The sequence below is a fragment of the Mustelus asterias genome, chromosome 5 (genome assembly GCF_964213995.1).
Source record: "Mustelus asterias chromosome 5, sMusAst1.hap1.1, whole genome shotgun sequence".
Classification (NCBI taxonomy): Eukaryota; Metazoa; Chordata; class Chondrichthyes; order Carcharhiniformes; family Triakidae; genus Mustelus; species Mustelus asterias.
In genome coordinates this window covers 51,634,853-51,647,722 of record NC_135805.1, presented here as the reverse complement: position 1 = coordinate 51,647,722, position 12,870 = coordinate 51,634,853, and the positions used below count along the sequence as shown (strand labels likewise).

At 42.2% G+C, this 12,870-nt stretch overlaps 1 protein-coding gene across 2 annotated transcripts in view; it reads left to right on the top strand.

The window, feature by feature from the left end:
- The window catches only part of LOC144493531 (uncharacterized), a 60,316-nt gene extending 47,685 nt beyond the window's left edge, over positions 1 to 12,631 (top strand). The window contains exons 2-7 of one of the 2 annotated variants that reach the window (XM_078212584.1): positions 2,216 to 2,342; positions 2,443 to 2,624; positions 5,057 to 5,220; positions 6,769 to 6,931; positions 10,122 to 10,228; positions 11,916 to 12,631. In XM_078212584.1, coding sequence (XP_078068710.1) covers positions 2,216 to 2,342; positions 2,443 to 2,624; positions 5,057 to 5,220; positions 6,769 to 6,931; positions 10,122 to 10,228; positions 11,916 to 12,149 — 977 coding nt within the window. In that variant the 3' untranslated portion in view covers positions 12,150 to 12,631. The remainder of the gene's footprint in view (positions 1 to 2,215; positions 2,343 to 2,442; positions 2,625 to 5,056; positions 5,221 to 6,768; positions 6,932 to 10,121; positions 10,229 to 11,915) is intronic. The other variant, XM_078212585.1, reaches the window with a different exon arrangement.
- The last annotated feature ends 239 nt before the right edge of the window (positions 12,632 to 12,870 follow it).

Sequence of the window (12,870 nt, the reverse complement as noted above, 5' to 3'; positions counted from 1 at the left end):
AAGACAGCCAGTGAAACTCTGCAGGTCCACGCAACTGTGGGAGTTACAAATAGTGTGACATAAACCCAATATCCCGGTTGAGGCCGTCCTTGTGTGTGCGGAACTTGGCTATCAGTTTCTGCTCAGCGACTCTGCGCTGTCGTGTGTCGCGAAGGCCGCCTTGGAGAACGCTTACCCGAATATCAGATTAGTTGTAAGTATTCGCATTCCAACCATTATTCATGTAAATTGAGTCTGTGTCTTTATAAGTTCTGTTTGTGAACAGAATTCCCACTCACCTGAAGAAGGGGCTCAGAGCCTCGAAAGCTTGTGTGGCTTTTGCTACCAAATAAACCTGTTGGACTTTAACCTGGTGTTGTTAAACTTCTTACCATATTCTTTTTGCCAGGGAAGGGGAATTGAAAACTAGAGAGCATAGGTTTAAGGTGAGAATGGAAAGAATTAAAAGGGACCTGAGGGGCAACTTCTTCATGCAGAGGGTGGTTGTATATGGAATGAGCTGCCAGAGAAAGTGATTGAGGCAGATGCAATAGCGACATTTAAAAAGCATTTGGATAAGTACGTGGATGGGAAACAATTAGAGGGATATGGGCCAAACATGGGCAATTGGGACTAGCTGGGAGGGCAGCATGGATTGGTTTGGCTGAAGGGCCTGTTTCCATGCTATATTACTCTATGACTCTAATGGAGCTCCAGTTGCATTGCTGATGGTGACATACCTTGTTTTATAGTGAGAGGAGTATCACAACTTATCAAAGAGAGTCACTGGGAACTTATTCAGGAATTTGTCTGATTTACTACCATGGAATAATGACAGGATTGGGGGGACCTCTAGGTCGATGTGTGAAGAGATATTCTGTCAAGGTTCCTCTGAAATCATGGTTGCTAATTGGAAAAATTCCTGAGGCAATTCTCAAGTAGAATTTTAAACAATAAATTGCAGACATATTAACGCCAACTTGACCATGTCAAGCACTGAGTGAAAATGTTAGCAATATGTAATTATAGAGTTTTGGCGTTATCATAATTAGTAATAAAGTGCTTCAGTGCACACATTACGAGAAAAAGAGAAAAAGGAAATTAAATTTCATTCCAAAGCAAACTACTGTGGATGCTAGAAATTTGAAATAAAAACAGAAAATGCTGGAAATACTCAGTGGTTCAAGCAGGATCTGTGGAGAGAGAACAGAGTTAACATTTCAGGTTGATGACCTTACATCACAACTGATGAAGGCATTTCCATTGTTTTATTTAGACATGATTTTATATTATGTTCTTTATACCAAGCTTCTTTTAAATAACACAATTTTTCACCAGGTGCTACATATCCCTTTTATAAAATTTATTCTCGTGCTTCCTCATGGTGCCATGTGATGGTCATGATGGGAAGGAATGTCAGGGGTCATGATGGGGGCATGTTGGGGGTCATGATGGGAGGGAATTTCAGGGGTCATGATGGGGGCATGTTGGGGGTCATGATGAGGGCATGTCGGGGGCCATGATGGGAGGGAATTTCAGGGGTCATGATGGGGGCATGTCAGGGATCATGACGTGGGCATGTTGGGGGTCATGATGAGGGCATGTCAGGGGTCATGATGGGGGCATGTCAGGAGTCAGGTGGGGGACACACATTGGGAGGGCTCCAATGCCAGCGGCCCATGTTGGGGAGGGAGTGGGATAAAATGCAGCTAATGGTGGTGGGTCCCAGTGTCCATGGGGGGAGGGACGGGATCTCCCAGTGCACTGTGAGATTGGGGCGCCCTTGTGAAACGGCACCCGGGTGCCCTACAGCCGGTCTCACTGGCCTGTTTAGCCCCCGTCCCATGTACCAGTATGCAACTCACCACTCTTCAAAAAGTTGTGGGACGATTGCAGTCCAGAGCACGCCTGATGGACCAGTGCGGATTGCTCTGGTATTACCGCTGCTACGACAGTGTTTTTTGGGGACAATTCCGCCAATGTTCTTGTTTGGACTTGAGAGCAATTTAACTGTTTGTGAAATAAAAAGCACCATGACTGGGAAATTATTCAGACATATTGGTCTCAAATTTGCTTAAACCAAGTCACATATTTCTTCCTTTGAATGAATCAACAGAATGTCAACACGTCCTGGTAGACGGTAATGAATCTGTAACACTAAAGGAAAGCTTGCAGTGTTTCTTGTGAATCTGGATTCCTCCATTGTTCTTACATTTAAATATTATTTATTTTGCAGGTTATCAACTTCCTTGTCCGGTGAACCTCTCTTTGATATCTCACAACTTTAAGACTATCTTAACATGGGCTTATGTAAATGAGACACCTGAAAAAGCAAACTTTACTGTCTATTTCAAGGATTACCTGTGTGTATATATTTTGATTTTTAACTGATTAAAATCATTTCAAATAATTTGGAACACCATAAGCTGAACTGGATTTCTATTCCTGTTTTTTAATTGATAGAACTGGGCATTGGCAGCTGTTCCCACCATGTTCAAACATTGCTTTGCATCATTGTGATGTTACCAAAGCTTTCAGCGTGAACCTTACTGCATCAAATTCCTATTATACAAAAATCAAAGCAATTACACAGCTTCATCAGTCGCAATTCACTTTCACAGAGAGATTCAGTTTTAAACAGAATGGTAAGTTGATTTTGTCTGTCGGAGATTGAGATTTATAAATATGTGTAAGAAAATATGGATGGCATTGCTATGAATTGTAACAAGGGCGGCACGGTGACACAGTGGTTAGCACTGCTGCCTCACAGCGCCAGGGACCCGGGTTCAATTCTAGCCTCAGGTCACTGTCTGTGTGGAGTTTGCACGTTCTCCCCGTGTCTGCGTGGGTTTCCTCCGGGTTCTCCGGTTTCCTCCCACAGTCCAAAGATGAGCTGGTTAGGTGCATTGGCCATGCTAAATTGACACTAGTGTCAGGGGGATTAGCAGGGTAAATACGTGGGGTTACAGGGTTAGGAGCTGGGTGGGGTTGTTGGTGGTGCAGACTCGATGGGCCAAATGGCCTCCTTCTGCACTGTAGGGATTCTATGATTCTAAGATAAAGCTACTTTCAAATAAATCTACAAACATACAAAAAGGCAGAGGTGTGGGACTAGCTGAATTGCTCTTGTCATTCCATTCTACAATGACAGACAACAAAAGACTCTCTGGCCCATTCAATCTATGTCATAGAATTGTGATACCATGGCATCACACTTTATACACTCCCCAACCCACCCAAAAACTCTATCTCCCGGCTCTAACCCATCTCATTCCCAGCCGGCGTCATTTTTATGACAGCAAGTCAAACCATTGGTAAGGCTTCCACTAAAGACAGATTGAGGCCTAGTCAATACACAGAGGTCAAGGTCAAATGACATCATCAGAACAACAGCGTTAACTTCCCTTGGGGAGAGAACCACACAGCCTGCAGCTCAGAAGCAGAAGCACAAGGTGAGCAGCTGACTAGCCTGATTGCTAACTGAAGTAAAATAAGTTTAAAAGATTTGCTTCAGGTTGAGTTCCTTACGGTTCAGTGAATGGTGCATCTCCCTCAGGCTCGACATGGAAGGCCTCCCAACCCAGATTTGCCCTGATTGCATCCACTTCTGACTTTTTTCATCCATTCACAGAACGTGGGCATCACCAGCAAGGCCAGGATTTATTAACCATCCCTTTATTACCATTGATTGAGTGGTGGTGAGCTGCCTTCTTGAGCTCTTGGACATCCACAGTGAAGTTAGCGAATGAGTTCCAGGATTTGACTGCTGGGGCCTACTCCCACAAATCCACAACAGTGTCTTTCCCAGCCAAGTTCTCAAACTCATTCACTGGTCTGTTGTGGCTGAGTGTCTAGTCAAGAACATTTATTTAAGTGAGACTGCATCATTAAGATCAATATTGGATTGGCACAGTGGGACAGTGGTTAGCGCTGCTGTCTCACAGCGCCAGGGACCCGGGTTCAATTCCGGCCTCAGGTGACTGTGTGGAGTTTGCACATTCTCCTCATGTCTGCATGGGTTTCCTCCGGGTGCTCTCATTTCCTCCCGCACTCCAAAGATGTGCAGGTTAGGTGGATTGGCCATGGTAAATTGTCCCTTAATGTCCAGGAATGTGTAGGTTAGGATTAGCCATGGTAAATGCAGGGGGTCACGGGGATAGGGAGGAGGGGATATGCTTGGGTTGGATGCTCTTTCAGAGAGTTGGTGCAGACTCAATAGGCTGAATGGCCTCTTTCTGCACTGCAGGGATTCTATGGAATATAGTTTTAAGAATTTGTTGCTCAACTGCAAATATCTAAGTTGTAGAAAAATCTGCCTGACACATTGGGCATGATGTGGAGATGCCGGCGTTGGACTGGGGTAAACACAGTAAGAGTTTTAACAACACCAGGTTAAAGTCCAACAGGTTTATTTGGTGGCAAATACCATTAGCTTTCGGAGCGCTGATCCTTCGTCAGATGGAGTGGAAATCTGCTCTCAAACAGGGCACAGAGACACAAAATCAAGTTACAGAATACTGATTAGAATGCGAATATCGACAGCCAACCAGATCTTAAAGATCCAGACAGTGGATACAGACAATTTGCTTCAGGTTGAGTTCCTTATGGGTCAGTGAGTGGTGCATCTCCCTCAGGCTCGACAAGGAAGGCCTCCCCACATTGTCTGTATCTTTAAGACCTGGTTGGCTGTCGATATTCGCATTCTAATCAGTATTCTGTAACTTGATTTTGTGTCTCTGTGCCCTGTTTGAGAGCAGATTTCCACTCCATCTGACGAAGGATCAGCGCTCCGAAAGCTAATGGTATTTGCTACCAAATAAACCTGTTGGACTTTAACCTGGTGTTGTTAAAACTCTTACTGTGACACATTGGGCAGCATGGCACCCTGGTGAACTCACTAATTTAACTGAGGCATTAATCCCATTATTTTTAGAAAGTCAATGCCAACTTTAGATAAGATACAAAATGCGTCACACAAACACATGAAGCATTGATCTGCTAATTATTGTGAAAAATAACTTCTTTCCTATATGAATTTAATGTAATTTAATTGCGTATTGTTTCTATGTTTTCACAGCCACATTAGGTGCTCCCACTGTCGACATTAAGGTCCGTGGACAACAAATATTTTTGAGATGTATATACCCTGTTGTTCCGAACCTGATTACAGTGACTGGCCGGAAAGTAGACCGTGACTTTAGATGTAATATTTGTGTTGAGCAGAAAGGACCTCATGAATTGGTATGTACACTCGAACAATTAACTGCTATTAATACTTGCTGACGTAACTTCACTGATCATGTACAAACAATTCATCCTTATTTAGTTGTGCTTCTTATTTTGTTCCAAGGAATTATAAAACTTTACAGTTTAGAATGGGTTGTTCTGAAGCTATTCATTAAGTCCCTTACTCCCACCCTTTCCCAATCTTCTTTCAAAAATGTTATTCAAATACTTATCCTCATCCTTTTAAAAACCTTATTCTGCTGCCAGTGCTCTTGAGTATTCCATGTTCTTAAATTGCATTTTTTAAAACTCTCAACCTTGCACTTAACCTTATTGTTGATTAACCGAAATTTATGTCCTGTTGGTTACAGGCTCATGAAACAGTGGAAATATCTCTCCAGTTTATTTCAGAATTTGGAATATCTTAAATATTTTTAGTTTTCTTTAAGAATTATGTCAATTCCACAGAAATTGTGCAGAAGATATTTATTAGAATCATAGCACAAATGAAATGTTTCGACTATGAGAAGATTGAATGAGTAAGGAGACAGTTTCTCTGGTCACTCTTCATAATTAATGCCAATGTTGCCACCTTGGTGAATCTCTCTTGCACCCTTTTCATAATTTTGGTATTATTCCTAAAATAATACATGTAAAACTGGACTTAGCACTCTAATTGTGACTTAACAAATTATTTGTAGGTCTAATGTTCCCTAAGGATTTACCCTTTCCACAGCCACCCATTTGTCATCTACATGTTGCCCCTCAGTAACATCACCCAGAAGTACATAATTAGTTTCTACATGCTCACTGATGATATCCAGCTCTACCTCACCACCATCTCTCCTATCTCTTCCACTGCCTCTAATTGCACATGCTGTTTGTTCAACATCAAGTATTGAATGAGCAGAAATTAATTTCTTCACCATAAATATTGGGAAAACCGAAGTCACTGGTTGACCAGCAAGGTCCATTTCTCTCCCTGACCACTGTCTGAAGCTGAAACCAGACCATTTGCAACCTTACTGTACGACCATAAATGAACATTTTGACACAGTATCCTATCCATCACAAAGACTGCCTCCTTGCTTTTCTGATCAACCTGCCTAACACAAGTCATGTCCTTGCTAATCATATATAATTTCTGCCCATTATGTCCTGTTGAAATTGTGCCTTTAGCTCACACATTTTATTCACAACCTGTTCCTGTTTATTCTTCCCCATTTTAATCCATTCTCCTTCTGATCTATTGTTTGCCTTTTTTTTCTCTCATCTATCTTTCCTACACTTTATCTGTCCTTCTTCCTTATCTTGTTTTTCTCTCCCCCACAGTGGCCACTCTCTCAATGAGGCCATGATCTTCATCCCACAACCTCTACCACTGAGCAAAGCGGATGAGGCCATTATTCTCCACTATACACTGATACCTCAAGGAAGCAGATCATTCTGACCTTTGGTGGCAACTACTAAAGGTCAAACTAATCCCAGACATATTATAAATTATATATATCAATAAAAATAAGATACTTTGTAATCTTACTCTTTTATTAAACTATTTTCCAGCCAAAGAAAATTTGTTCAAATAGGAAATCAAACTTGAAGCTTAATATAACACAGTCAAGAATTACTTTATGTGTGACTGCTCAAGTGAGTTCAAAGAAATGGAAGATGGAAGCAGAATGGTCAACAACAAAATGTTTCCAGGTTCAGTCCTTAAATTTGCAAGGTAATGCAGTGATATATAAAACACAACTGGAATTATATCCAGACTTGCATAGTAAATTGCTGCTATTCAAATGTCTGTATAAATGGCTAAAGACATCAGACAAAGACTTAAGGTTGAATTGTTTTCCTGCCCCCTGATAGCGGGCTTGGAGCTGGGGAAAGAGGCTCCTGGGAAAGTATGGGAGAGCTGTGTCAGGATGAATTACGCCACTCTGGAAGTTTCCAGTGGGCAGGCAGAGATCTGGAATGGCTGAACACATCACGGAGGCATGTAGTCATGTAAGCTGATCTCATACTCAATGAAGTACAATTTGTTGGGTGCACTGGCATGTTGCTGTTGACAGGGTAGCTGCATGCTACCATCACTATAGAGGCAGTCTCCCTGTTACATGCTGGAGGGGCTGGTGGAGCCAGATACTCCACACCCTAAAGATGGAGCCACAGGTAGGGAAGATTATACCTATGGCATAAACAATGCACCTTGGTAGGTTGAGGGGCCTAATGGCTTCGCCCCTAATGATTCGAGTGTTAAAACATACTTCCACAGGCACCTCCATGTCAAAAATGCCAACTTGTCTCAGCATCACCCATTAATGGGTGGCACATTGGCACAGTGGTTAGCACTGCTGCCTCACAGCGCCAGGGAGCCGGGTTCAATTCCAGCCTTGGGTCTATGTGGAGCCTGCATGTTCTCCCCATGTAAGTGTGGGTTTCCTCCGGCTGTTCCGCTTTCCTCCCACACTCCAAAGATGTGCAGGTTAGGTTGATTGGCCATGTTAAATTGCCTCTTAGTGTCAAGGGGGTTAGTAGGGCAAATACGTGAGGTTATGAGTATAGGGTCTGGGTGAGACTGTTGTTGGTGCAGGCTTGATGGGCCGAATGACCTCCTTCTGCACTGTAGGGACTGTATGATTCTACAGTCGCTCAACATTGAGCTGCTGGGGCTCCTGCCCTCTGATTGGATCAGAACTATTGAGAGGCCACCCACCGTCCTTAATAGCATTGTGAGCACAAAAGTGACCAATTAGGAGGCTGGCTCTGGGAAGATTGGGACATCAGCATACTGCTGGTAAATGCAGGCTCAGGAAACCCACTTGGTCCCAAAGTCAGAATCCCAAAGCCTGTGGGAAAATCTAGCCCCATTTCCATGTTAATCTCGAATCTCAGTGTTCATGATAAAAGTGACTACTCTCATTTAAGGCTTCACCTTATTGGGTGGGATTTTACGGCGTCATTCATCCCAAAACCGTAAAATCCCGCCCGAGATCAACGGACCTTCCTATTGTCCACACCTCGTCCACTCCATCTCCCGTGGTAGACAAGGCGGTAGAATTCCGCCGATTGAGTTTTTGAGCTTTTGCATCTCACATGCACGCTCCTGACTTTTATTATGACCTGAAAATAAAATTGATGACATATCATAGATCACAGGGTATAAGTGAACCCAGTGTATAAGATACCCCATTTATTTGATTTGATTTGATTTGAGTCATTATTGTCACATATATTAACATACAGTGAAAAGTATTGTTTCTTGCGCGCTATACAGACAAAACATACCGTTCATAGAGAAGGAAATGAGAAAGTGCAGAATGTAGTGCTACAGTCATAGCTAGGGTGTAGAGAAAGATCAACTTAATGCAAGGTAAGTCCATTCAAAAGTCTGACTGCAGCAGGGAAGAAGTTGTTCTTGAGTCGGTTGGTATGTGACCTCAGACCTTTGTATCTTTTTCCTGAAGGAAGAAGGTGGAAGAGAGAACGTCCGGGCTGTGTGGGGTCCTTGATTATGTTGGCTGCTTTGCCGAGGCAGCGGGAAATGTAGACTTAGAGTCAATGGATGGGACGTGATGGATTGGGCTACATTCACGACCTTTTGTAGTTCCTTGCAGTCTTGGGCAGAGCAGGAGCCACACCAAGTTGTGGTACAACCAGAAAGAATGCTTTGTCACCAAAATCATGCATTTACAAATACTTGCTGTATAATTCAATCTCCTTTTCAGCTATGAAATGCTATACTCACCTTAGTATCTTAGTCACACGGGCTGCATTGTGAAGAGGTTGTGAGGCAGACCCACACAGAACAGAACATGGCATGGCGAGTCACCAACAGAAATGGGTCCTCCAGCAAAAAGAATGAAGTACAAAGCTGCTTTCAAATTAAAATTTGTAACATTTGCTCATCCATCAAATAACTGAGCTGCAGAGAGGAATTCAGGGGTGAATTTTCCCATTCCACCCGCCATGGGAATCGGAATGGATGAGGGGCGGACCATGGAAAGGTCCATTAACTTTGGGTGGGATTTTCCAGTTCCGGGGTGAGTGCAGCCAGAAAACCCCGCCATCAGTATTGAAAAAAAACTGGTGTGAAAATAGAAGAAGGAAGAATCCTTCCTGCAGATGTTGCTCAAGACCAAGTACGCCATGAGAGCAGGGACCAGCCACTGACCTGATTTTGAGAAGCATGTATCATGCAATCGTCACCAGAAATGCGATCTGTGTGTATATAAATATAATATATACATACACACTTAAGTGGGTCAAATCAAACCCCGAGTCCAGCAAAGATTTCAGAGTAACAGCAAGTTGTTGTAACCCCACACATTTACTATGGCCAATCCACCTAACCTACAAGCACCTCATCTGATCTAGAGTGAGACTCTGAAGACGATGCCATGGCCAAAGTGAGTCAGAATAAATTCAATGAACTTTGTGTTGGATGCCACAGACAATGGACAGAATTTTATTTGTGCGAGTTTGTAGCCACCCCACTGTAACAATGATTTTACTGATGCTATAAAGGTGCATGAATCCACTAACATTGCCGTTTGTATCGGCTCCTCAATGCACTTTGTTATTTATTTCACATGATTTGGTATGCTTGAATTGTACCAATTTATGATGCTTTTTATATTTTATATTAAATTAATGTTTTATATGTAGAAAGCCCTTGACCCTAAGATTAGGTAGAGGTTCAGGAGTTCATTTCTGAATTTCTTGACCATGCTCATAAGGGAAGATATACTGCATTCTGCCCTGTGGTATAGGTTGAAGTAATATCATTGTTCTCAGGAGTGCTGCAGCATTTTGCGTCACATTTTGTGCACAACAATAGTACAATTCCAATCTCACCTTTCAGGGGTTTATTATGCCTGAGTTAATGTTTTAATTTTGTTTCTTCTTTTGTCTTCTAGAAACTCTAATTATTCTTCTAGTTGTGATCACATTTTCTTTGGGGCTCGTTGTTGCCAGCATGATCTGGAAACTTCTAAAGAAGGAATTAGTCTTGCCAAAATCCTTGGTGAGTTATTATGTATCATACAAGTAGAGGTTACAAAGGAATTAGCCAAACGCACACTGAATGAATGAATATTTCCGATTTCTGTTAGCTCTGGAAATCCTCAGGAAAATGAGCCTGAGTAGTTCCAATCCAAATCCTAGTTGATGATAGGGGGAAATTGATTGATAATTTAACCAACAGTATTAAGAAAGGTATGATTTGGAGGGATGCTCCCTTGTGTTCACGGCTATTAGGTAACGACATCACATCTGATTGTGTTACATAACTTCTAGGTGCTTGACACAAAAACTGGGTGCCCAACGTCCCATTCTCCAGACATGTTCCCCTTCCTCAGTCTTATAAACGCAATATTAGAAAAATATTACTTTTACTACACATTTGCAGTATTTTGCACAATGGCTCATGTAAGATTTCAACGCTGTGGTCTTATCCTAAAATCTCAGAAGAGGATTTCTTCAGCATGTGGCAAATGTTTCAAAAATATCCATCTTGCATGTATCTCTACAGAAGATAGAAATTGAAAACGGCACAAGATCTATGTAGTACCTGCAGTATTTCATTAAAATTACAATATGGAATCTGGCCATTCAGTTTAACGAGTCCATGTTGGATGATAATGTCCATATGTGCAGCAGTCTTAATCGTAGAATCACTACAGTGCACAAGGAGGCCATTTAGCCCATCGAGTCTGCAACGACTCTCCGATAGAGTATCATACCCAGGTCTTATCCCCGTAACCTCACATATTTACGCTGCTAATTCCCCGAAAGCTTATTCCCATGGCCCTTAAGTCACCTATTTTTCAACCGCCATTCTAATGTAGTCTTAAAAGATGACATATAGGGCCAGGGGTTTGGACCTGTGTCGGAAGCTCAGAGACCCACAGGCTCCGCCCCATTGGCCCCTCCCCACTGGCCGCCCCATTGGCCCCACCCCACAAGTCCTGCCTCCATTGGCACCACCCCTGGCACTGGCAATGCCAGGGTGACATTGCCAGTCTGGCATTGCCCAAGGGGCACACCGCCTTGCACTCGGCCCCGCTGTGGGGGGCCTCAATGGCCTCCGGTTCCACCAGCAAGGCCAACATGGCTGTACCCCATTCATGGGGAGCAGGTGCTTTACTCAGCGGAGAGAACATCTCCCAGCAAGGCCATAAAGGCAAGCGAGGCCAGATGATTGAGTGCTGAGCTCGCTGAACACATGTAGATGACTATTTCCATGAATTTAAATAAATTAATCAGCCTCTGACCCATTTCCTGCAAGAGGCTGACCGTGCCGGAAATCCAGGTGTCCTAAAATCGCGTCGGTCGCAAAAACTGGCGCCATTCACGCTACCAGCTTTATGCTGATTTTTGGGGCCTTTACTGGGCTGACAATGGAACTCAGTCCTGCTAAACTGGCATTCTTTCCACTGAGCTAACAACAGAACTTGTAGAATTTCAAATCGGGATTCCATCCCAAATTGTGAGGTTACTACCATGGGTGATTTAACCAATTTCCAACTCCCAAAACATTGGAATTCCCAGCGTAACAATTAAAATGTATACGTGTAGTCATTAAACAATTGAGGGTAAACCTCAGCAGCATTAACGATTATTAATTTAATGGATCTTAATTGATTTGTATATTGGCATGGAGTTTAGTCATGCTTTAAATATGAATTAAAATTACAACTTCTATTTCCCAGATGCTTATTGTTAAGGCTATAAACCCATATGTGGACATGAAGATGGAAGAGGATGCTGTATCTGTCGTGATCAAATATGAGGAAGTGATTCCTGTTGAATGTGATCATTTTTTTGAGGAAGTGGCAAAACCCATTTCAAAACCAGAGGTCACTGAATCACTCACCGTCAACCTGAAATATGCTGGGAAGGATTGGACATATGATCGACCTCAAACTTTGTTGAATGTTAACTAACTCTTTAATCCCCAAGGATGCCACATGCCATCATGCAGCTCATTGTCCAAAACACTGAAAAGTGTTGTGCATCATCATTGCATTGATATAGGGTTCACATTGGCTGAAAATGTAATTACATTGTGTGCACTGTGCATTAATTGAGTTTAGAGAACTTCACAACAGGTTTATTTTGAACTACATAACCGAATGAAGTTTGATATTTGATTAATTTTTATTTCAGAATCTGATTGTAGCAAGGATTCTCCCAGTATTTAGGAAAGATTTATGTATTCTCTATATGGTGTGTTTACTATACATGTAGATTGGGTCCGAATAAATTGTCAAAGAAATAAAGAAAAAACATTTCTGTAGTGCCTTTCATTCCTTCAAATCAGTGAATAATCTTTGAAGTGCATTTACTATTGCTGTGTAGACAAATACCAGTTTGCATTAAACAGGACTCACAAACAGCAGTGAAATGAATAAACATGTAATCTGTTTTTATCGTGTTGATTTTGATTTTTGATTTGATTTGTTATTCTCACTTGTATTGATATACTGTGAAAAATATTGTTTCTGTTGCGCTTTACAGACAAAGCATACTGTTGAAAGTGTACATAGGGGAGAAGGAAAGGAGAGGGTGTACAATGTAATGTTACAGTCATGGCAAGGGTGTAGAGAAACACCAACTTAATATATAGTTTCTTGTGCCCTATACAGATAAAGCATACAAAGTACA